The following is a 24,596-nucleotide window of genomic DNA, read 5'->3' on the forward strand; positions in this document are numbered from 1 at the left end:
CCGGAGCGGAGGCCCCGGGAGCGGAGCGGGGGCGCAGAGCCGAGCCCCCCCCCCCGCAGCCCCGCGCTGCCGCCGCCGCGCCCCGGCCGGGAAGTTGGAGGCGGCCCAGAAAGGGCCGGGACGGGAGCGGCGGGCGGGGGCGGGCGGGGACGGGCCGACACGCGGGACACGGACACGGGGGGGGGACGGATACACGCAGCGACACACACACGTACAGAACGATCCCCCCCCCCAGCGCGGGGAGGAGTTGGCACGGGGCGGGGGGGGGGGGGGGAACCCCCCGGTTGGCGCCGCCCCCCCCACCCCGGGGACACAGGATCGGGCCCTTCCCCGCCACTCCCGGGAGCGCGGCCCCGGCGGGGGGAAACTGAGGCACGGGGCAGCGCAGCCGCGCCCCTGGAGCGGGGGTGACTGTGTCGTGTGTGTCCCCCCCCGCCCCGGCAATGGGGGCGCACCCAGGAGAGCCCCCAAACTGCAGGATCGAGGGATCCATCCCCGCGGCTCCCCCCTCCCCGCCGTGCAGCTCCCTCCCGGGGGGGGCAGTGAGGGGGCGTAGGGGTTGAGGGGCGCCCCGCCGCCCCCCCACCCCTCTCGGCAGGGATGCTCTCAAGAGAGGCCAGAAGTGGTACGGTTAGAAACATCGGGAATTTTATTTAAAAAAAAACCGTCACAACCGTTAACATCGTTACAGCTCGGTCGCCGCCTCCGGGGTTTGCGCACAGCATGCTCACGAGACGGGGGGGGGGCGCGGGGGGGGGGAAGGTTTTGTTAAACAACCGCTTTTAAAAGAGGAGGGGAGGGGGAAAAGATAACTCGGCACGCTACCGTTGAACTTGGTTTTAATGTTTCTCCACAAACGGTGAAAAATACTAAAGTACAGACAAGGAATAATCATAATGTTGTGGCCAACATTATAAATATGGAATTATAAATTTAAAACATTTTCTGGTTTAAAAAATAAATCTGGTAGTAAATGCAGCTCCGCGGGGTCCGTCTCTAGTAGGGCCGGTCTCTGCGCTCCTGGCGGTGCTCGCCCCTGTGAGCCGAGGGAGAGGCTGGGTCAGTCGGGGCACCCCAGGGTGCCCCCAGGGCTGGGGGGTCCCTCATCCCGCCCCCCAAACCCGACCTGAGGGAAGGAGCGGGGCCCGCGGGGCCCACGGGCCCCCCCCCCGTCCCCTCTCCGGCCACCCCCGTACGTACTTGTCCATCTTTCCGGGTCCCCCGCGCCGTCCGCCTCTGCCTCCGCCTCCCATCTGCTCCATCAGGGGTCCGGGGGGGCCCCCGGGTCCTCCTCCCCCCCGCCGGCCACCTCCTCCGTAGCCACCTCGATCCATACCCCGGCCTCCTCTGAATCCACCTCTGTCTCCACCGCGGCCGCCTCTGAACATGCCACCACCGGGTCCCCCGCGGTCCATGAGGCCACCTCCTCGCCCGCCTCGCATGCCCCCAGGGCCACCTCGCCCGCGGTCTCCGCCTGGGGGAGAGAACAAGATGGAACAAGAGGGAACGGCTTTAAACTGCAACAGGGGAGGTTCAGAGTGGACACGAGGAAAAAATGTTGCAGAGAAAGAGTGGTCAGAGAGTGGAATAGGCTGCCCAGGGAGGGGGTGGAGTCCCCACCCCTGGGTGTGTTTAAGGGTCGTTTGGATGAGCTGTGGGGGGATGTGGGGTAGGGGAGAACTTTGTAGAGTCAGGCTGAGGGTTGGACTTGATGATCCCGAGGGGCTTTTCCAACCTGAATGATTCTGTGATTCTGTGAGAGGCTGGGGGGGCGCCGGGCAGAGCCACCCCTGCCCCGGGCACATCCAGCCGGGATGAGGTCGAGGGAGCAGGTCGGGGAGTGGTTGGGAAGGGCGAGGGCAGCCCCGAGCGCACACACCTCACCCGGCTCCTCCTCGGGGCTCGTTAAGAGGCGCTGCCTAACGAGGCAACCGCGGGTGCTTTGGCGCTGAAGAGAGCCCCGAGGAAGAGCTGTGTGCGTGGGCAGAACGGCCCTGGCCTCCATTTTGCAGCCTGAGGAGGGACGAAGCCCCAAGTAGCTCTTGGGGCTGGAAACAGCCGCGCCCCAAGGAGCCCCCAAACCAGCCCCGCAGCAGCCGGCTGGAAGCGCCGGTGCCTCCGGCCCTGGCCCTGCCCCACACACGTACCTGGAGGGGGGAAAGGAGGCGGCAGAAACCCTTCTGGTTTGGGAGCCTTGCACTGGTTGCACTCCGTTCTCCAGGCGAAGTTCTGGTTTCCGCATCCCCTGGGTAAAAACAGCGGTCGGCAGCTCAGCAGGGCCCCGGGCTGCGCCCTCCCGCCCGGCTCAGGACGGGGAAACGGCGCTTCCTCGCAAGGCCCAGCGAGTTCTTTTGGGTCCTGGCCAGCACCTGGGACAAAAGGGCCCCCCGGGCACCCCGAGAGAGGAGACGGCAGCGCGGGGGTACTTACGGGTTGGGACACTGCCAGTCGCCGGCCCGGTGCTGGACGCTCCCGCCAGAAGGGTTTCCCCTGGATCCCCGCGGGCCTCGCGAGGAGAAGCCGCCCCGGTCTCCACCTCTGCCTCCCATCCGGCCCATGGGACCGCTCGGGCCGCCGGGCCCCCCGGGGCCGCCGGGCCCCCCCGGGCCTGCAAGGAAGGTTGTGTTAATCCCAGGAGGCACCATGGCTCCAGTGGGGTGCGTCGGGGGGCCGGGGGGCGGCTGGACATTACCTCCGCGGAGCGGGGGAGGCATTCCCCGCTGCTCCCGGGGGGGCATCCCGCCCCGCATGCTGTTCATCGGGCCCTTCTTCCGCGCCAGGGCCACTTTGAGCTTGCTGCCCTGGAAATCCTTCCCTAGGAGGGACACAACGGCAAGAGCGTCGCTTTCTGCTGCGACCAACAGCATCGCGCACAACCGCGCCGATAATCACGGGGGAAGATTTCACCCGGGTGTCAAAGACAGCGGAAGGGCCAAATTCACCCGTGGGACTGAGATCAAACTCTGGCTACAGGAGAGAGCAGGTGAGAGAAGCCTGAGGACAACCATCACCCAAGCACCACACTTCTGCTCCAGTTACAACCAGGAACTTCCTAGGCAAAAGCCTGACCACCTCGAGCTGCGATCTGTGCCCACGATCCTCCACACACCGAGGACGGAAATGCTGACTTTGGTCAGACTTAGTTCTGCAATCGAGAACAAAGCGATTCCACCCCAAAGCACACCCCGCGTACTCACCATCAAACCACTCGACAGCTGTTTTGGCGGTAGACGGGTCATCGAAAGATACCGTGGCATCTCCCTTCGGTTTGCCGGTTTCTTTGTCGATGTAGAGGTTTATCATAGGCTGCCCAGTCCTCTTGTTCATCTAGCAGGACAGCAAAACGTCACCTCAAGTCACACCTCCCCGTACGCAGAGCTGGGACCGACTCTCCTTTGTTCTGCTTTTCACTTGGGACAACCGAGTCTCATTTTGGTGACTCCGTGGCAGAAAGGGCCCCTCTGCCTTGCCACCGCCCAGACAACCCAGGAATCGGCCCAGAGCAGCGCTGCCCGGCCCGACGGGCCTCTCCTGCGCGTACCCGGCGGTGCAAGAACCGAGCTGCAGCCTCCCCACGTCCTCCCGGGCTCTCCACACGAGTGTTGAGGGACAAACCCTGCCGAGGTGCTTTGGGAAAGGCTGAGCTTGGTGAGCGCCAGGCTGCGGTCATCCTACTGCCCAGCCAGGCAGAGACCTGCCCGCTCCGGGGAAGGGAAGGAGACGAGCAACACGCAGGCGGGGCGGCGGTGGGCGATCCCTTTCCCGACACTCTACCAGCTGGCGGCCGAGCTCTGTCCCCCCTCACCTTGACAACACCGCACTGTTTGAAGAAGTCTGCCAGATCCTCCAGGGTCACATTATCATTGAGTCCCTGCACATAAACTGAACTGTTGTCCGAGTCCTCATCTGGGTCCATAGGTGGGCCTAGGAGATAATTCACGTGTCATTGCAGGGAGGAAAGGCAGCGATACAACATAACGGAGCGCTTCTCATCACGTCATCCCCTCGGCCAGCTGCGGCTTTGCTCTCAATGAGCGTATTTATGAAGTGACACGAAACCCCAGGCACTGGGAGGGCGACTCCACACCACCTCCTGCACGCGGGCCGGCAGGACCGCGCCGCACGCCGCTGCCCGCGTCGTTAAACCGCCCGGTTGTTAACGGGAGACACCCGAGATGAGACGCGAGGAAGATCCATCGCGTCCTCTGGGCTCCCGCAGGCGGGCACCCGCCCCCCTCACTCCACTAACAACCCCCCTTTCCGCAGCAACGCGCTGCTCCTGGAAGGCTGACGCATAACTTCCAGACACGCCTGTGCGACAGGAAGGAAAGAGCCGCGCGGTCACAGGCCAGGGGTGGCACGAGAGGAGGCTAGTGGACCAGCACACACAAGCTCCGGGCTCAGGCTGCCTGGAAAAGGTTTTCTGCTGAGCCAAACAGCTCCAGAGCAGCTCCCCCAAAAGCCCCCCTAGTTCCCGCGGAGAAGGGCGAGCGTCTCACGAACGCGTGTGGTTCTCCCACCAGTCCAGCTGTTCTGATGAATCGGGAATCGTGAAATAAATGACGTGGCCAGACAGAGACTGCCAACGGCGGAGCGTCCTCGTGCTCCTACAGAAGGGCCACGCCGTGGGGCTACGCCTCCCGCCGCCGCAGCCCTCGGCCCCGGCGGCCAACAAAAGTCTCAATTTCACGAGCTCGGGAGAGAGTCCGAGCAGTTATTGGCAATTACCTAAATCAAGGTCCGGTCCTTCCTCCATGTGTCCTGCCAGTCGGGAAAGAATCATAAGAAGCTGTGTTAGTGCACGCCTTGCAGGCTGAAGGACCGACACACACAACACTATCTACTTATGACCACCATTCGATGGCGCTGGTTAAACTCAAATTGACCTGCATTGCAAAAACATCAGCAACGCACCTTTACTTGGTGATCGGTTTGCTATTTTTAGCAGCCTTTCAAACCATTAACCGCTATTACACTTTTTTTTTTTTTTTTTTTTTTAAAAAATGCTTTACCAGGCCAATCAGTTTTACGTTCATTAATAAAAAGTTACTTTACAAAAAATTTATTAAATCCAAACCATTTATTTTCCCCAAATTACAGAAGTGGTTGCTCAATTCTTCCAAGTTACCCTGTGTCCTGTGACCGCATACCCCTAGGCATTGCCGGCAGTACCCATTACAGTCTTGTTGCATATGTCATTTTAACCACTTAAACTAATAAAAATTACACTTTGTTCTAAAAACTGACTGCAAATTTTTTTTTTTTTTTTTTTTTTTTAACACTATCCATTGTAATGCTCAAAAACTTACCACCAGGCTTATTGAAGCCACCTCGCTCTCCAGCGCTGCTGGGGGGATAAACGAAGAAATGAAGGCCTTTCCCTTTACAAAGCCAGTACCGCTCTGAGCCTCTGCGGCTCACTGGGAAGAAGGGCACTGGCTAAACATCTCCAAACAATGCATCTGTCTCTCTCTCTCTCATCTCGGCACTATGCCTTTCTTCAGGGCAGCTCGCTCAAATTTCCTTTACATATACGCAACCTCGCTTGTCTGGTTTTAGACACCACTCTGCTGTCGGTACCCTTGCATTACTTGTACGGGTATTATCAGTGCAATACTTGGCAAAAAATGTTTTGGAGCGTTAGAAATTGGGCTTTCGCTTCAGAGAAATCGTGGGGTTGTTCACTGGTCAACTCCCTCCCCTCTGTGTGTACATAAAGGTGCACCCTCAGCCTCTCGCAGCACGAGAGCGGAACGAGCCCGCGGGTCCCTGACATTAACAGTTAAAAAGGTAGGAGACAACCATACGCGATACCTACAACACAGTTCAGATGACATTGCCGCTAAAAAGCTCGGTATAAAGCCATACATTCAGGTCACTACTGAATTTAACAAGTCTCTGTGGAGGGAGAACTTACAGAATACAGCGGGGGCTCGAAGGCCTGGGGTGCAGCTTTGTGGACACAGACCAGAACGGCAGATTTCGGTACGCGCCAATGCAAACTGACGGCCGCAGCTTTCGTCGAAAGCTTTGGCTGAAGCGTTCAGCTAAGGCTGCTTTGAAGCGCTGGTTAATTAGGAAAATGCCACCTGAAAAGGATTTTGATGTTTCTTGGCTCTTTTTGGAGAGACAGAAAGCTGTTTGGAAGGAGACGAGCAGAGGAGGGAGAGCACCGCCTATTTTCTAGCAAGTATTGCACCTCTAATACTGGAAAAAAAAGTCGTCAATACACAGTTTCAAGCTGTTGCATGCAGCTTTGCCTCCTGTTGTTAAAGTACACACCATTTACGTAATGTCTCTCTTTTTAAACATATACGTTTACACTTTTTAACGTTACACAATTCTAAAGTAGTATACCTCCTCTGGTTTTATTACCAAACAACAAGTATGCAGTTACCAAAGTTACAGAAGGATTCCATTTATACAATGAATACATTTGGTTAAAAATATTCTATGTATATTTTTCCTCTCCATATGGACACCGTGTCTAGTCCCACTTTTCATTATGCTGCCGGCTGAGTACTGAGTACGGGTACTTTTTAAGTATTGAAGTGTATACAAGGCTCTCACTTTGTAACCTGTAGCATATAAATGCGACAAAGCATGTTAAAAAGTTTCCATGTTTAACAGCCAATGAAAATATAAAATAATTGAGTCAATGAAAAAGGGCACGTTAATAACATCGAGCTCCTTACCTGCCGGAGACACTGAAATCCATCACCACAGCATGATAAGAAGGGCCGAGTTCCCCTACCTGCCCCTCGGCGTCCATAGGAAGGCCACCGTTCCTATGGACAGCAGAAAGTCTACGTCCATAAAGCAGGGGGCCCTTTGTAATGCTCTAGTCAGGTGGAAATCACTACGTACGCAATTTAAGCTCGGATTAGGGTGTCAAATCAGAGACGGATGACAAATCTTTTGCATGAGAAGCTCCGAAGGGGCTAGAAATTTTAAGATGTGATGATAGACATTTCAGGTGTCTACATCTACTTTAAACCATTAGAGATAAATACATCATGGGTGAAATCTTTATGCAGAACCACGGAACTCTGTTCCACTCGAGCCAATTCAAGCCACATGTGTTCCAACACAGGCCAGTCTTTTTCTTCTCTTTCCATACACCAGCGGTTGTATTTCTCCGATAAAGATTTCATGCCACTTCAATTCATTTCGACAGAGCTATGCAGAATGGGACCATCGATGGCCAAACTCTGGTTGCCACCGGGCTGTAAAACACCTTAGGAGGTTGCCTATCGAGGAGAAGCTGCAATCCCAGCTGCCCTGCCAAGTACCGGGGCGAGCACTGCGCGTGCCACGCCACAATTCCAGCGTGCACCTAGGGACACTCTGCATAGCTCTGAACGACGGTGTGAAGGGATGGAACACACACAAAGCTACATCTTCCTTCTCTTAGGAGCCTCGGGGGTTAGTCCTCCTTCCTCGCCTCTATCAAAACAAACATCACAGACAGGGAGACACACTGCTGACCTGAAGGCATAGGTTTACCAAACCAGATTTTGCCATCAGTTAAAATGGCCAAACTGATTTAGACCACCTGAAAGCTCCGAGGGGGAGCAGTCCTGGGAGCCCAGTCAGATCTCTTTACATTCTCGGGGTCTTTCTTCACGTTCCAGCCAAGCTCTAAGTGTTCTGGCCACTCAGAGTCATGGCTTCGACAGCAGCAACCTGCCCCAGCCATACACTTACAGACGTAGCTCCGCGTGCTACCGCTAAGGTGAAGAGGCCGACGGCGTTAACACGGGGCCGACACGAGGCTTCTGCCTTGTACATACCTGAGCTGTCAAGATCCCCACTACTGAGGCACAGGGAGTGACTCCTGGACCTGGCGGGAGGTTTGTGTGTGTTCGATCCAGAGTTACTGTTAAACCCCACAGAGGATTTCACCTCTGCGCGACCGCGAAGGGAGCTGAAAGTTCCAGGTTTAGCAATACCCCTAATTCCCCCCGGGCCCCAACCAGCTGCAGGACAAGAAAAATAGATCCTGCTCCTATTCCCCTTAGGATAATATTTCCACGGATTAGAAGCAATGCTGCTACAGAGGTGCTCCCCATGGAAGTACCTTTGGGAACGTCAACCTTTCAGTCCCTTCTTTCAATTTCAGATCCTATGGGTAAACCAGAATTAGATAAAAGGAGAAAAGATTTGCTCTTACCCCATTCCACCGCGTCCTCCTCCCCGCCCACCTCTGCTCATGCCTCCACGATCATATCCCCCTCTTCCCCTGCCCCGGTTATCAGGGCCGCTCATATTCCGGTTCTCTCCTGGGCCTGAAAAGCCTCCGGATTCCTGTCCGTATACGTTCATGCTGCTAGGATGGTCCTGACGGAACGAGCCTGAGGAAGTTTGCAAGAAACACGTTAGGGAGCTGCAGGCAAGAGTGGGTCGAAGCTGCCTGTCCCTTTTAAGCCCTTTTACCTGCCTTCAGCACCAGAACATAATCACGACAATAATTTGCTACAGCGCTTCCAGCGACAGCATTAATTTAAGGAGAGATGTGCCGCTCTCCGTGTGCGGAATCGAGTTTTACGTCAGGCCCTACCAGTCTGACCCCTGCAGAGCTGCCACCTGGCCAAACAGAGCCGTTTCCAAACAAGTCTTGCCCACTCCAGCCTCAAGGGTGTTTTGTGCTTCTGTGTTTTTCAACCCCGCCGTTCGTCCTCACCACGCTGAGGGGAGTACTGCGATTTGCCACCGCACCAGGCAAGTTGTTTTTCAGGGAGAAAGGGCAAACCCCAGCTCCAGCAGGCTCTGCCTTCAACACCGCTGCAAGCGTTAGACCCAAAGTAACGCCAAGCCTCTTTCAGGCAGCCCACCCCGCAAGAGCGAGGCTCTCCTCCGCGGCCCTGCGGAGCACACTCACTCTGCTGGCCGTAGCTGCTGCTCTGCTGGCTGTACTGGCTGGGGGCCTGGCTGTAGGATCCCGTCTGGGGCGGGTAACTAGTTGGCGGCGGCTGCTGCCCGTAGCTGCTTTGCTGGCCATAACTAGTCTGTTGTCCGTAGGTACTCTGTTGCCCGTAGGTGCTCTGCTGGGAGTAAGTGCTCTGATCGTAACTGCTTGGCTGTGTAGAGGAATAGCTGGGAGACAAAAGCATTGTAAAGATAGAAAGATGAGTCAGTTCACTGGCACTGTGCATTAGGCTGCAGAAGTGGCTCACGCTAGAAGGTAATGCAATTATAAGCCATACGTACTGTTGTAAACCATTTAAAAAGGTGAAGTCATCCTATGGAGGCCAGGCTGGTGGCAGGAGGCAAAATAAACCTGGTAGACTGCTAAAAGCAAAATCCATGCGACCCTTCACAATTTATTCACACCTCCAGAAAGAGGCAGAAGTGCCAGGGCAAGTATCAGTGGCAACGCAAGCAACAGGCTCCCCTTCTGCCTTGGCACTGAAATGTTTTCAGCGGATGGATAACAAAACAGTCCCCCCTGACGCATCTCAGGCTTTGAGAATTTCAAACCATACAGTTCAGAAGTCAGCATCAGCATATTAGAGACACCCAAGGGGAAGAGGTGAGCCCCCTGTCAAAGTGTATTGGGTTTGCATGGCAAGCTTTTGGTAGCGGGGGAGCTACAGGGGTGGCTTCTGTGAGAAGCTGCCAGAAGCTTCTCTCGTGTCTGATGGAGCAAAGCCAGCCGGCTCCAAGACAGACCCACTGCTGGCCAAGGCCGAGCCCATCAGCGACAGTGGTAGCTCCCCTGGGATAATGTATTTAAGAAAGGGGAAAAAAACCAACTGTGCAACTGCAGCCAGAGAGAGGAATGAGAATATGTGAGAGAAACAGCCCTGCAGACACCAAGGCCAGTGAAGGAGGAGGGGCAGGAGGTGCTCCAGGCACTGGAGCAGAGATTCCCCTGCAGCCCGTGGTGCAGCCCATGGCGAGGCAGCTGTGCCCTGCACCCAGGGAGGCCCACGGGGGAGCAGATCTCCACCTGCAGCCCATGAGGGACCCCACACTGGAGCAGGGGGATGCCCGAAGGAGGCTGTGACCCCGTGGCAAGCCCGTGCTGGAGCAGGCTCCTAGCAGGACCTGCAGTCCCGTGGAGAGAGGAGCCCACGCTGGAGCAGGTTTGCTGGCAGCACTTGTGACCCCGTGGGGGACCCATGCTGGAGGAGCCTGTGCCTGAAGGACTGCACCCCATGGGAGGGACCCACGCTGGAGCAGGGGGAGAGTGTGAGGAGTCCTCCCCCCGAGGAGGAAGGAGCGGCAGAGACTGTGTGATGAACTGACCACAACCCCCAGCCCCGCCCCCCCGTGCTGCTGGCGGGGAGGAGGGAGAGAAATTTGAAGTAAAGTTGAGCCCAGGAAGAAGGGAAGTGAGGGGGGAAGGTGTTCTGAGATTTGTTTTATTTCTCATTATCCTACTCTGATTTGATTGGCAATCAATTAAGTTACTTTTCTCAAGTTGAGTCTGTTTTGCCCGTCACAGCAACTGATGAATGATCTCTCCTGTCCTTATCTCCATCCACAAACTTTTTGTTATATTCTCTCTCCCCTGTCCAGGTGAGGAGGGGAGTGACAGAGCAGCTTTGGTGGGCACCTGGCATCCAGCCAGGGTCACCCCACCACACAAAGCCATTTGTCAGGAGGCAGCAAAAGGTCACTATTACACACTCCATATCTAGGAAATTTCTTAAAAACATTTGTCATCGTTACACCTTGCTGCTGCAGGTGTATATGCAGAAAGACTTATGCAATCACAGCCTCACCTTCCGCACAAGAGGTACACCACCACCAACTACACCTCCCTCCTCCCAGGACACCAAACCTCCTTTTACATCTGTTTGTTTAAAATCCCTTGAGAAAAAGCCCTTTTGCCCAAGCTAACCTGAAAGTTCCCCCGCCAGCTGCATGAGGCTTAGCCTGCCGGGAGCGTTACCTGGTAGGAGGATAGGAGGGAGGTGCGGTGACCGGCTGCATGGGGTAGCTGGCAGGCACCTGAGGATAGCTGTAGTTGCTCTGTCCGTACCCTAGGCTGGGCTGGCTGTAGCCTGTCGTACTCGATTGTGGCTGGCTGGTCTCTGCTGGTTTGCTGCCATCCTGGGGTCTGTGGAGCAGAATTGAACAAGAAGGACACGTTGGTGCAAACCTCTGGTGACGGTAGCAGCGAAGGTGCTCAGATGCCCCCAGGACAGAACGGCACTACCCGTGTCTTTGGGTGGCGTTACAAGCTGGCACCGCAGCGGTGTCAGTCACTCTGGCAGCAGCCAATATATGCTCATTAAACACTAAACATTTTAGCACCTGCTGACTGGGTGTTTGTACATTCCCCTGCCGTCAGGAAGGGCCCGGGCAGCATCCTGAAGAGAGCACTACAGCTTCTGTTCTCCAGCTGCGTTATGAAGCCGACGGTGAGGGATTCAGACTGGCTCCAGAATGGAGTCGAGGGTGCAGAATGGGCAGGGAAGTGGTCAGCAGCACCGCCCCTCCGCTCGAGCTGGTTTCACACAACGCTTGGAAACCAGGAGCTCAAGAGCAGCCAGAAATGTTGTCAGTTAAATGCACCATTGTTTGTTTCAGAATCCAGTGCAAGCAGATATTGCCCCATATACATTATCTGATGAAAGGGAAAGGATGCGGGGGGTTGGACTAGATGACCTTTAAAGGTCTGTTCCAACCCAACTATTCTATGATTCTGTGTTTAAACTCTCAAGGCCTGAAAACAAAGAGAACCGTTTGCATGTGACTTCCATGTCCCCTTCTTTTGTATTTGTCCCCTAACGTTTATAATCTCTAAATTTATCAGAGTGGGGTAAAAAGAGTTAAACTACTTTTGTTGTACAAGCTGGAAAAAGATTATTTTAAATGATGTCAGGATTCATGCTTAAAGTGTAATCTGACAGACATAGACAGAGCAAGCTCCGCCCTTCCTCACTGGAGTGGTTGCTACAAACATCATGTAAATGAATAAAGCAGTTTTTACTCACTACTGAACAAGTCTCCGTTACGTATTCTAAATCTTTCATATCCTGAGCAAACAATTAAACTAAATATACTATTGACAGTGCCCCGACACAAGAGGTTTAAAAAGGAAGTTGTCTCCAGCATGTGCCCCCACTCAAGACACAGCACGTAGCTGTATCCTGCCTGTGACTCAAGATCGGATCAGACTGGCCCATTTTCTGTTCTACATCATGAGTCAAGAGCCCATTTTTGCTGCTTGGTTGCTCTCCTCATCTCCCAGTAACCATGCTGACTCACCGTGCCAGAGCAGAACCTACCCACGCGGCTTCCCCCGGCCCTGAGGATGCAGCGAGAGCAAAGCTCAAGCACCACAAGCAGAGAAAAGGTGTAAGCAAAACCAGCGGGCCCCAGTTCAGCTGGCGGTGTGCTGGGGCTCCCCCCAGCAGCAGCGCAAACGCGGCCTCGGGAGGAAGAGCAGAACCAGACGTTACCTTGCGGGAGCGGACGCTGCTGGCTGCTGCCCGTAGGCTGGGTAGGCGGGCTGGGTGCCGTAAGCGGACGGCGCTGCGTAAGAAGCCTGGGTGGTGGTAACCGTAGCGGTGTTAGTATCGTAGGCGGCTGTGCCGTACCCCTGGACGGGCTGACTGTACGCTGGGGGAGCAGTCGGGGTGGTATAACCTAGAACAAAACAACGGCCTCATCAGATTAGTTGGGCCAGCTTTGCTCGTCACGTTTCAGACTACTGCGCTTCTGGGGATGGTTTATCAGACCTCGGGTACAGCACCGATATCACCCCTGCAAAAATATCACTGATAACCTGAAAATGATGAACTAACCCAGCACTGCCCCTTCACCTTCCTCAGAGAAACCCCCTGCCCTGGGAAGCCTCAGCCTACAGCCCCAGCTCCACCCTCACCGTCCCAAAACCACACTCCGAGGAGCTTTCTGGAAGCCACCCTTCAGCCAGCATCCAAAGGCTGCGTGTTTACAGCTACCGAAGCTCACGGCTAACGTAACAAAGCACACGCGGGGCAAGCCGAGGCATGCAGCATCTTCTGAACGCAGGAAGACTGAACAAAGCTCCTGGTAGCTCTAAAGTAAAAGAAATCCAATCGATTCAAGAACTACAGTCCCATCCTTTCAGCTTTTTGAAAAATAAAAGCACAAAATGGCACCAGGGTGACTTGAGAAGTCTTTTTGAGGCATTTATGAAGTCTTATTTGAAATCAGTAATTCTGGAAACAAAAGAAAAGCACTTTACATTTGCTTTAACTTAACAGAAAGGTCAAAAGAGACACATAAGGTAGCTCCTGATGTTTTATGTACCTTCACTCTTCTTAGAATTTCAGTTTGGTTTAAGTAAAAGGCTTAGAGCTCATACACTTATTTCTGAACAATTTTACAAGAATATCCAAGATCCCAAACCAGCTCCACTTAAATCAGTCTTTCCAGCAGCCACCACCGTATAATTTAACGGACCATTTGGCTCGTCACAAAGGTGAACTGTAAACCCAGTATTAACACAGTGGCTTTTTACAGTTAAGAACCTTGCGAGCAGGTTTTCAAATTATGAAACAGAGACTTACATGAAAAAAATATCAATTAAATTTTTTTCTAGCAAAAGCTAACTTCCTAAAAATACGAAACATCAATTGCCAAAGAACAGCCAACTGGTCTTTGTCTTATTGATGTGATCTTAATTGCATCAATTAAGGTAACAGCTTCTCCCATCACTTATTTTTAATAAACATAGGGCACTTGCGACACAAATCCTTCCAATTATACAGCATTTTAGGCAAATTGTGCTGTAGCTTTTTATTTCAATTCCCTAATTTGCAAAACAGATGTACTTCCAGCAGAATACAGCATGCCCTCACGAAGTACCGCAGTATTTCCACATCTTCTTGTCCCTGCTACAAAAGCAGGATCCTTCCCAATGGATCTCTGAATCAGCGAGTAAAGCGGAAGGGAAGTGAGAGGAGGAAGTTTGCACAGCACATTACTTAAAAAAACAAACTTCAGCTTTCTGTCCAAATGTTGCTCTTGAGTTTTGTGGTTAGCCCCAGGATCCTGACGAAGGGGCTCCACAGGGACACAAGCCTGTCCACTCTTGTCACCTGCAACAGCTAGTCTAAAAGCCCTTGCCCGCTCCCACAAGCCTCATTCGTCCTGCCCTGGGCCCCCCACGCTTGTCCCACTGCCACCCTCCTGCTGACGCCACGGGCTGGCTGCTGCATGGCAGGGCTGCCAACCTGGAAGCATCAAAGCGAGAGAGTAAGCTGGTCTCCAACCAGGAAACAACTTGCTCGAATCGCTAGCAAATCAGTTCTCATGGCCATTATTCCTTTTTGCTGAGAAGTTCTCTGAAAAGCAAAGTCCTGTTCTGAGTGTTGCCGAGAGGGCGAATGAAACGCGAGCATGATTTTTAGAGCCTTGGACAAATTTAAACAGTCCAAACACTTAAAAGTGAGCCAGCACAGCATTTCCACAGAGAGCACCAACACCAGAAGTTAAATGAATCCGTATTTTAACTGGCCGAAGCCTGACCACATACTAAAAAAGCCTGCTGTTTGCCTAAGTACAGCCTGCAGTAAGTGCTGCTGAAGCCACAGCCCTGCCCTGGGCTGTTCTCGCCAGACCCAGAGCCATGGGGGGGGGCGTCCTCCCACATCTAGGCCCCCCTTCTCAGTACTGTTACTGGCAGCACTAACCTCTCCAATCAAGCAAGTGAGCAGGTTTCCTAATACCTGGCTCTGCAGAGTCAAGAGAATAAAAGGGAGGAAAAAAAAATAACCCTGAATTTTAATGCTTCAGCTCTAGATGGAGCATTTCCCTTGTGCAAGCGTGCTCAGCAGGAAGGGTTTGTACCAAAGAAAGAACAGGCAGTGATTTAACATCCCACTGGTCTAAATTTTCATTTCAACAACTTAGTTTAGGTACTCTGCAAATCCTCAAGAGCTGTATTTTTGAGGGGGGCATTTACATCACACCACTTCTCTCTCCTCCCCCCACCAGTTAGTAAGATAAACTGTGTCTGCAGAACAGCTACTGTAAGAAAAAGGTAACAGAAGAACTTTGATAACCTGCTTAAGAAGTCCAGTTACGTGGCTCAGTTTCCTCTCAAAGTATCCAAGCCTGCAAGCAAAACCCTTATTGAAGTCTAGGAATTCTTCAGGCGGAGGGGAAGCTTGCAGGATTTGGTCCTCAGAGAACATCAACTGAAAATACTGGATTCAAAGAGATTTATTCTGAAATAAGCAGGCTTCACGTCAGCTAGCAGCAGTTTCTGAAGGCTCCTGATGCAAGCAGTATTAAAAGCTACCCACGGGGTCTGCGTGCCCAAAGAGAGGCAACTCCTGTTTGGCATGCATACCTTCTACGGTGAGGGTCTGGAGAAGGGGCCGCAGAGCTACCCTCTCTCTGCTCTATTCTGGTGTAAGTTATTGTGGTAGCCAAGACAGCTATGGGTGTGTTCATTTCAAATTCTGAATACATCAGAATAAAATATATATAACCCTAAATTTCACGGGTAAAAAGAGAAGTGGGGGCTGGCTGTCTTTAGAGAGTAATTCCCACTCAGCTGCTTAAAGGAGATTCATACTCGGACATTTGAAATGATGTTTCTGCCCCCAAACGACACTGTTCGAAAGCCAATAACCATAACAGATGCAGCTTTTTATTTACTTCTTGCACTTCATGCTTATACACCACAGTGATTAAAGAGCAAACCACGACCACAGAGCTGATGGTGCCGATTAATTCCCTCACCCAGTTGGAGTCCGGGAAGCTGCAGGGGAGCCCACAGGCTCCCGAACCCCTTTTCTTCATACCAAAGCGACAGGGCTACTCCCAGACACAGACACCTTTTCCTCCAGCCCCAGGGAGGGAAAAGGCACAACCTGGGCGGTAACTCTCACCTCGGGTGGCCCCGGAGTCAGGGCAAGGCTGGGTGGCAGAGGGCTTGGGATGGAAAGGTCCACGGGCAGGCTACACCAGCCCTCAGCTGAGGCTGAGACGATGCAGAGGAATTGTCTCTGCCGTTCTGGCAGAGTCCTGAGAGGGTGTATCTGCACAGGATCTGAGTTTCCCTGACCGCAACGGCATCTTACCCAAAAACCAGGCTGTTAAGACAAAAAGAGGCACTTCGCTTTTAAGTAATTGCAGACATCCCTCTGCTACAAAAAGCCGATGCCTAGGGAAAATAAATTGACATTCAACCGTAAAAACTGCATGTCTCTCAGGGCATAAAGATGTATGCCCCAGGCAACACCCCGGGCTTTATTTAGTATGAAAGGCAGAGATGGAGGAGAGAGGGAGACAGGCTTTAAGCACTCTCAGTCTCATTTGCACAGCTCTGGCTCCTCAAGGAGAAGCAGGTGTGGGAAGAATAAATACAACCTGGCATTCTGCCTGGAGAATAACATCCACAGTTCTGCCACAGACCGATGCTACGCGGATTGAGGCAAATTGTATTTCAAGGTCTGATATGATCTTTTTTCCTTGACCACTTCCTGAGTTTTCTTTTTTTTTTTTTTTTGATGAAAAAAAATGAAGCTTTCTGCCTAAAAAAAAGAAGCTGTGCAGAAAATATGTCTAATGTTATTTGTCTATAAAATATACTCTTAGGGAAAAAGCAAAAACATAAACAGCACAGCTTCCTGTGACCAGTGCAGGAGTGGAGTCTGTAGTAAGGATTAAGGGACTCGAACATTTCTAAGAAAGAAATTTTGGAAGTCCACAAATCCTTTTTGCTGCCAACTGATGTCCATATACTTTTAAATGAAAGGAAAAAAACCTGTAGATAACCCACAGCGACACTGGCTAAAGGCTCTCACTCTGCAGGATGGGCGCTAACTGCCAGGCAGAAATCTTCCTTATCTGTTTAAAGATGTTAAATATTTCAAGGGCCGTATCACTGGACAGACTATAGGTTAACATTTTCGCTCCACCCCTCTCTTGTGAAACATTCCTCAATGGCTTCTGTGGGCAGATACCCCACTGCCTGTCTGTCCTGGTACTCCCTTGCTTTGGGAAGCGTTTAAGAAAGCTCCCACTCTAACAGATGTTTCTATTGTCTCTCATAGCAAAGGATGAACCTGCAGAAAACAGCACCCAAGGCATTACCTGGAGGAAAATTTGTTTTCTTTTTCAAAATCTCCTGAATATTCAGTCCAAATATACCAGAATCGAATGTCTCAACAGTTTCTTTCAGACATTAAGACACTCGTATGTACAAAACTCCAGTTCAAAGAGCACACGTTGGAATAGTTTACAGCGCATTAATGAACATGTATGCGTCTGCACTGGAAATCCAAAGACAACACGGAACATGCAAAGGTGCCGGTCAGGACATCTGGACACGTCTAACCATGCTGTTTACCCTTTAGGAAACGGTAGGGCAATGGGGTTACATCCACCCGAAACGTCTCAGCACGGCTGCCGTTAGTGCTCAGGAAGTTTAATCCATAAAGTATGCCACTCGGAGACTTTACAGAGACGTGGAGATGGCAAACAGCATCACAGCCTAGCAAATCCTTACTGTCATTGCGTGGGCACGCTCTGATGCTGGACGTTTTAAGCGCTTAAAACCAAGCGACACCTAAAGGGTTAACACCACCAGTTTAGACAGGATGAGACAGCATTTTCCATGCAAGAGTGAGCAGGATAGTCAAACCTGTACTGGTCCCTTCTACTGTGGGAAGCACAAGACAAAAAGTAGAGGGTACACTATCAGAACAGGCATACATCACTTCCACTGATTTGTTTCAGGCAACCGAAGTGCTGGGGACACCGGTTCTCGAGAGCAGCCAGAGCACCCGCTCCCGGGAGCGCCACCGTGCAGCTCCCGGTTGCTTTGCTCAAAGCACAGCACGCTCTGCAGCCGTGCTTACTTCCACAGCACGAACCAGCACCCAAAACGTTCCCTGAAAAATTAAACGGGCACGTTTATTTACGCTTTGTCAGCCCACCCGCATCTTCGCGCCGTTTTGAACCGCCCTTCGCTCAGGACAGGCTCTTGAGGAAGGAAGCCCTTTCCACGTCAGAGGTGCCCAGGGTAATTCAGTGTGGTTTGGGCTGGAGTTCCCCAACGCAGACTTGAGCTCAACTTCCCAGGATAAGTCAAGCCTTGCGGGCACGGGGGCTCTTACCGGTAGGAGGCTGCCCGTAGGACGTTGCATACGCAGTCTGCCCGTACGTCGCAGTTGTCTGGGGCTGCGTGTAGCTGACGTCGGTGGGTTGGCCGTAGGTTCCGTAACTCTGTTGCCCATACGTCTGCTCCAAAGATGATACAAATTTAATTCATGAACAGAAGTGACTCACAGGCATTGCAGAGATACACACAGACCATTTCAGCGATGTACACAGACTGGGGGATCTGTGTTACCTGATGTACTGAAAAGCAGAGTCAAGCCAAGGCCACTGTGAAAATTTGGGCGCTACTGCAAATTTCAGTTCAGATCTGCGATGAAGTTACAAACACAGGACCGGAGGGGCAGCCTCTTACATTTTCACAACACACCTCTGCTCTATGTAAAGCGGAACATGAAAGCATCCAGCTCCTCATAATTGCCTGGGCACCCGTCAGCACTCACAGGTACCTCCCGAGGGCTAACCTGAAACAGGAGGAGTGGACTCCTCAGAGGGCAGAACTGCACGAACTGAAACAAGTCAGTTACTTCAGCATAAAAGTGCTTTAGTGTTCACTTGTAGAAACCTATTTAAGGTTTCAGTGAAGTTATTCTGAATATTCTTCATGTCCACTGGCCAACAGTCTGAAAAACAGGAGTTTATGCAGACATCCAAGGACAGGATCAGCAGGAGCATCCAAGGGTTTGCCATCCCCGAACTATCGCGGTCACAGCTGCTCCCGTTCCGGTGCCTTTGTGTTCAGCGAGAGACCAGCTCTCAACTCACACCCTCCCTGGAGTTCACTTTCAAGTCTGGACTATCACTAAAGATCCGCTTCTGCCCATGGTCTGGCTCAGTCCTGAACACAGCACCGCAAAGCAGCTCCTCAGCCGCGGCGATCCGATCGGCAGCGCGGCGTGGCCGGATTAGCGCAGAGCTGCTGGCGCTGCAGTTTTCCCAGCTAAAGAGCTACCTCAGCCCCACGCCACGGACCAGCTGGCTCAAACTTCAGGCACCAGCCCACTTCCTACAGCTCTGTGCGGCCACCAGTTTGGTTTAGGATAAAACTCTACTTACAGCTCAAGAAGCAACATGAAGATGGCCTTAAGGTCCGGATTCTCAAAGGGATTTACTGACTCCTGTGGGAGACCGGGACTTACTTGGGATCTAAGCCTGCGTTACTTGTGAGCCAGTCTCCCTGAACTCAAGCCACAGATCTTAATCAAGAGTAGAAAAGCCTTGACCAGACTGATTATGTCACTGCCTGGGGAAGCTCACTATATCAAGAGGCAGGAAACGCTGCAAACCTCCCATGGCTATTTGCCTACAGCTGAGATTAGTTGGTTAGTTGCTTTAGTCTCACACTAGAGGATGTTGTTGAAGCTGCCTGTTCTTACACTTGCCAGCCTGCTGACACTTGTCCTGCCGTGTAACCTGCACATTTGGTAGCAGTTCTTGCAATTGTTCTGTCTCAAAACGCTTACTCAAAATAAAAGTTCCTGTCACCTTCATTTAAGCTGACCCAAATGCCCAGACTGAACCTGTGCTCCTCCTGTAACACTCATCTTTTTGCCAAAGGGCCTTCCTACCCTGCTGCAGGAACAAGCGAGCACAGTATTCCCGCAGCCTCGCCTGCCTCGGACTGGCTAGTGCAGGCAGAAGCAGCAGGCAGCATGGCACAGGCAGCCTGAGCAGGCACGGGAAGGCAGCTCCTGCTCAGCCCCGCAGCACCAAAGCCAAGCTGTTGCCACAACCAGAATTAACCGATTAAAAGCTGCTCAGTAACACTCCATCACAACAGTGTGGTGGCTTTTATCTCCATAATGTAGACATACTCTTGGGGAGCAGGATCTTCCCTTCAGAAACCTCTCTGGAGAGGCAGGGGAAACTCAACCGACGCCACTTTTTGAGGATAAAAATTTACCTTTGAAAACATACTTGGAGTGTGTATACAAATGTGGTTTTAGTAACTTGGATTCTAAGGATTAAAAATAAGCATGGTTTAATTCATCTTTTAAAGATCATCATAATTTTGCAGTCTAGACAACTGAGGGTATTAATAGTATTAGCAACAATACTGCCATGAAAAAATCTATTCCCTCCTCCTCCTCCTCCTTTGTCCAACTGCTGCAATCTCACAAATGGCAATTTCCCCCCCCCCCCTTTTTTTTTTTTTTTAAGTTTTTCTCTCCTACACCACTGAGTAGAACACCCACCAACACGGTGGTGTCAACCATACACCGAGAATTAGGCTTTTATAATCCTCTCGACAACAACCACCTTAGGCTCGGCTATATTAACAAAGGACTGTTGAGGCACCTCGACGTTTAGGTTGTTTTCACTTTAAGAAAGCAGTTTGGGCTGTGTGGGAAGCTACAAGACAACTTTTAACAACAGATTTTGTTGTTGCTGCTCAGCGTTTTTCGTGCCTGGCACAGCCCCGTGTAGTTTACTGGAAGCCACGTGATTCAGCAGCAATTATAAAACCGTCCCGTGTTTTACCTGGGTGGTCTGTGCATATCCTTGAGCTGGCTGAGGTGCATACGCGCTGTAGCTGTAAAATCAATTTAAAGACATTTATAAGGCATCCCCGTATTTCGGACTTGCGCAAAACACGTATCGTAAGACAATTTTCACGTATCCAAATGATTTCTGCTGAAATACTACGGCAATACAAAATCTAAAAGAAAACCACAGGATTTACAAACATACCAATGTTAAGACTAAACCACAATTATTACATACTTGTATTACATCTTTTTAAAACAGAGAGGCTGAGACCATAATGCTACTTACCCCTGCTGAGCTGCAGCTTGGCTATAGGTGCTATAATCTATAAGAAAAGAAAAAAAAAAAAAAAAGTTGACAAAGGCTTAACAAAATTAACAGTGTAAGAGCACAGCAGCTGGAATTTCCTCCTGCAGCTTGAAAGAACTGCTATAAACCGCTGGAAATCCAGTTTCAAAAGAGTGTAAGGTAAATGCACTTTTTCAGTCTTTCTGAAGGAAACAAAACCTTTCTTCCCTTCATTGTTACTGCTGCTTGCAGCACCAACTTTGATCTCAAATGACCGTACTTTAATTTAACTGCCACCTTGGAAGACACCCAAGGGGGCTGGCAGGAGGGTGTTTTGTTTTGGAACAAAAGAAACACTGGGGCTGACACTTACAAACCCCCCACCCCTGGTTTCAAAGGGCCAGGTTGCAAGCTTTTGGATCTGTAGAAACCACCACACTTCACTCTTTCTATTTAACTTTCAAGGACACAAATGGCTGGAAAGTTCTAACACTTGTCCCCTAGCAGGGTTCGAGCCAGGCAGCTGGCAGTAATTCCATCCCCAAAACCCTGATCCACGCCAATATCCTGATTTAGAGGAGAACTGAAATCCTGAAAATCCAAGCAGAAAAATCTATGCTGAACAGGTTTGCTGGCGGGAACGGAAAACGCGTCCACATGGCAATTACAAGGCTATATTTGAGATGATTACAGCTCCTAATTGTATGCTTTCCCTCAAAGTCACCAAGCAACTCCAGTTCCCATCCAAACGTCTAGAGCGAACGATGAATTCACCGCTCGGACCAGACCTTGCCAGCCAGATTCCAGCTATCCCGGGACCACAAAAGTCCTGAGGCCAGAGATCAGGAGTGAGTCCCAGACCCCGCTCGCATCTGCCACTCGGGCCACGGCATCTGACTGAGCTGGAGGCAGAAGCTGGACGTTAGTAGAGCTCTTCTCAGGCAGAGCCACACAGTCCCGTGCGGGAAGAGGTTTTGGTGTTTCTACCGCGGTCGCACCTCGGGGTACGCTGATCGCAGCTGGAAAACTGAAGATTACGAATGTGAGGAACCCAACCGACGACTTCCTACAGCCTTCAGTTATCCCTGGGTTGCAAGGGCCGCCTTAACCACGCTGTTCGCCACTGAAGGCGATGGAGCACCAGCAATAAATTTGAAAATACTGTTTTCATACACCAAAACTTCCTGTTTCTTGAGGCTGTGGGTTCACCCCTAGTAAAGCTTTCCTCTCCTCCTCCTAACCCCTCTATGTGAGCTTACAGCTTCTCCTCCTTCGCACTTCCCTCCGCTGATGCTGGAGCTCAGACCCCAGGGTGCGTGTTGACGGACAAGAAAAGGAAGTGCCGTGACTCTGGCAGCGATTTGGCAGATATTAATTACTTCGACCTTGCACCAGAGCACAGGAATCTGTACGAGCGCACAAGGAAGACGCCCGAAATGCTGCACACAATAAAGTCGCTGAACTGCTACCCAAAGGCTTCCACGCTCCTGAGACGCACTGCACAAGTTGTTAAACTACTCTGGCACCACTCCTGCTTTCCTTACGGGTTGTCATGTTTAATACTGAAAAAGCTAGCCTGTTAAATTCAGGGTCACTGCTCTTTTTTTATTTTTTTTCAGTCTATACGTGGCTCTAAGCTCTGCTAAATCCTGAGTGTTAAAAACCATTCCCCCTCATCCATCTTCCCTCTCCCACCACCTCCTTGTACCGGCCTCCCTCCAACATCTCGCCATACACCCTCCTCCACCCCTGGCTCCTCTTTTCCAAGCCTGTTCACCCTCCAGCCACCAGAACCTCCCCACTCCTTATTTAATTCCCGTTTTCTGCACGCTGTTGGGTTACCACAGTCCTCCAGGCTGTTAAAAAATGGCCAGGCTGCTGAGCACAGATCTCCTCAACCTTCATCCCTCGCTGGTAGACCCCCAGCAACCTACCACCCTCCAGAAGAGCTGCTGGGGCCTTGAGCTACACACAGAGTCTTCAATTAAACACCCATCACACATCCCTTCTTACAGCCTTCCCCCACTCCTACCTAGGCAGGACATTTTCCCCTTTGTAGGATTTAAATGCAGGTGTCAAATTTGCAATTCGTCTCTGGTAACCCCTCCCTTCTAATTTGCTTGAATTTGGATTAACACAAAACATTAAAAAAAAATATTATGGTTCATTTAGTTAAAACCATCTCCGAGCCTTTATTTCCAGTGGGAAATTAATCTTCATCCTTCTGTTTCACGAGGCTCAAGAGTACAATAGCACAGCCTAAAATAGCAGCTCCCACGGAAGAACATTTCCATGTATTAAGCGGAAAGACAGCTGTATTTTTAAACCCCGTTTTGACAATTCCATTGGCACATGTTTCTTTACTAGCTTTTTTTTTTTTTTTTTTTAAACCTCTCCAAGGTGGTATTAGTCATATTCTCTCACACTCCATGGCTTGTGACATTTTCCTCTACAGAGAGGTCCGACCTTTGGCTGTAAGGCTTTAAGGCTGATGTTGCCATGGTTGGTAAGTCTCAGTTTTGATCTATTTGCAAGTTGGAACACTTGTGTAAAAAGCATGTTTCCTTCTATGACGCTTCACTGGTTTTATTCAAATAAATTACATTTGCACCAGAATCCGTCCTGAACAGCCACCAGACAGGCCGAAGGCGCGGGGGAAGCCTCCAGTGAGGACAGTGATGTCCTGAAAGAACGTAACTCAGAGAATCTTCTGGGGCTGGAGCACCAAGGGTTCTCTGTCGGACACAACCCTTTAACAAATATCTAGGAGAGGGAACCCGGGCACCGCGACCCCCGGGAGGCACCGGAGGGTCCCGGCCCCGCGGGGACAGCGGTGCTGGGGGTGACGGGCTGGGTAGGGGCCAGCACGGCCACACAGCCCGCAGCCCAGCCGGGAGGGAGCCCGCCACCACAGCGCCGGGGGGCCGGGCCCGGCGCCTCGCCCCGCCGTCCCAGGGCTGCGGCCCGGCCCGGAGGCGCTGCCCCCGCCCCGCTCCCTTCAGCCCGGGCGGCCCCGGGGCGCCGCCGGCGGCCGCAGCCCCAGGCTCAGCCCGTCCTGCCGGGCTGCAGCCGCTCCCGCCGAGGCAGCCCTCGCGGAGGCCCCGGGGCGACCCGACCCCCCCGGCCCCGCTCACCCGTCGACGCCATTTTCTCGCCTTCCTCCTCCGCGCTCCCAACGTCCGGCCGTCGCCGCCGCCCCGCACCGCGCATGCGCCACCCGGCCCCGGCGGGCCGGACCACAGCGGCGGCGGGGGGGTCCGGCCGGCGGCCGCGCACCAAGGGCTCGCCTGGCCCCGCCCCGCCGCCGCGCCGGCGGGTCCCGCCCTCCGCGGAGAGCCGGGGCCGCCCCGCGCAGCAGCGGCCGCCCCTCGGGAGGGCGGTTCCCCGCCGGCGCGGGGCGCTCCCCCCCGCCGGGCCGCGGGTTGGTACGGCCCACGGCCGTTAGGGACCGTCGCGCAAGAGCCGTTCGGGCCGGGAGGCGGAGCGGGGGGGCGGCGGCGTGATGTCATCGGGACTGGGCGTGACGTCACCCGGTGTCACACGTCACGTGCTAGCAGGGGACCCCGCAGGCCCAGCCGGGAGTTGTGTGGGATCCTACGCGGAGCCTGGCGTCACTCCCGCATGATGTGAGCATGGCGGCGTGACGTCACGTGTGACATCGCGTGTGACGTCACCCCCCCCGCTGGCAGTGTTGCCCCATGAGGCCGCGGGTGGGGATGCAGGGACACCGCAGGGACAGCCCCGGC

General features: G+C 52.6%; 1 protein-coding gene across 5 annotated transcripts; it reads right to left on the reverse strand.

Moving 5' to 3' along the window:
- Nucleotides 1–822: 822 nt before the first annotated feature.
- EWSR1 (EWS RNA binding protein 1) lies at nt 823–24,065 on the reverse strand. Of its 5 annotated transcripts, none has more exons than XM_074887541.1 (18): nt 23,985–24,065; nt 20,851–20,887; nt 20,557–20,608; nt 18,075–18,198; nt 17,600–17,617; nt 12,417–12,603; nt 10,901–11,068; nt 8,882–9,096; nt 8,174–8,354; nt 5,310–5,344; nt 4,729–4,761; nt 3,806–3,924; nt 3,198–3,327; nt 2,693–2,815; nt 2,431–2,608; nt 2,148–2,245; nt 1,201–1,474; nt 823–1,036 (listed from the first exon to the last, which is right to left on the reverse strand). In XM_074887541.1, the coding sequence occupies exons 1-18, from the start codon at nt 24,058–24,060 to the stop codon at nt 997–999; spliced, it is 2,088 nt and encodes a 695-aa protein (XP_074743642.1). In that variant the 5' UTR covers nt 24,061–24,065; the 3' UTR covers nt 823–996. The 5 variants fall into 5 exon arrangements, with proteins under 5 accessions (XP_074743642.1, XP_074743640.1, XP_074743644.1 ...); XM_074887539.1 differs by having other exon boundaries at nt 5,310–5,347; XM_074887543.1 differs by lacking the exon at nt 17,600–17,617.
- Between the last annotated feature and the right edge of the window lie 531 nt (nt 24,066–24,596).

This window comes from Strix uralensis, chromosome 17 (genome assembly GCF_047716275.1).
Source record: "Strix uralensis isolate ZFMK-TIS-50842 chromosome 17, bStrUra1, whole genome shotgun sequence".
Taxonomy (NCBI): domain Eukaryota; kingdom Metazoa; phylum Chordata; class Aves; order Strigiformes; family Strigidae; genus Strix; species Strix uralensis.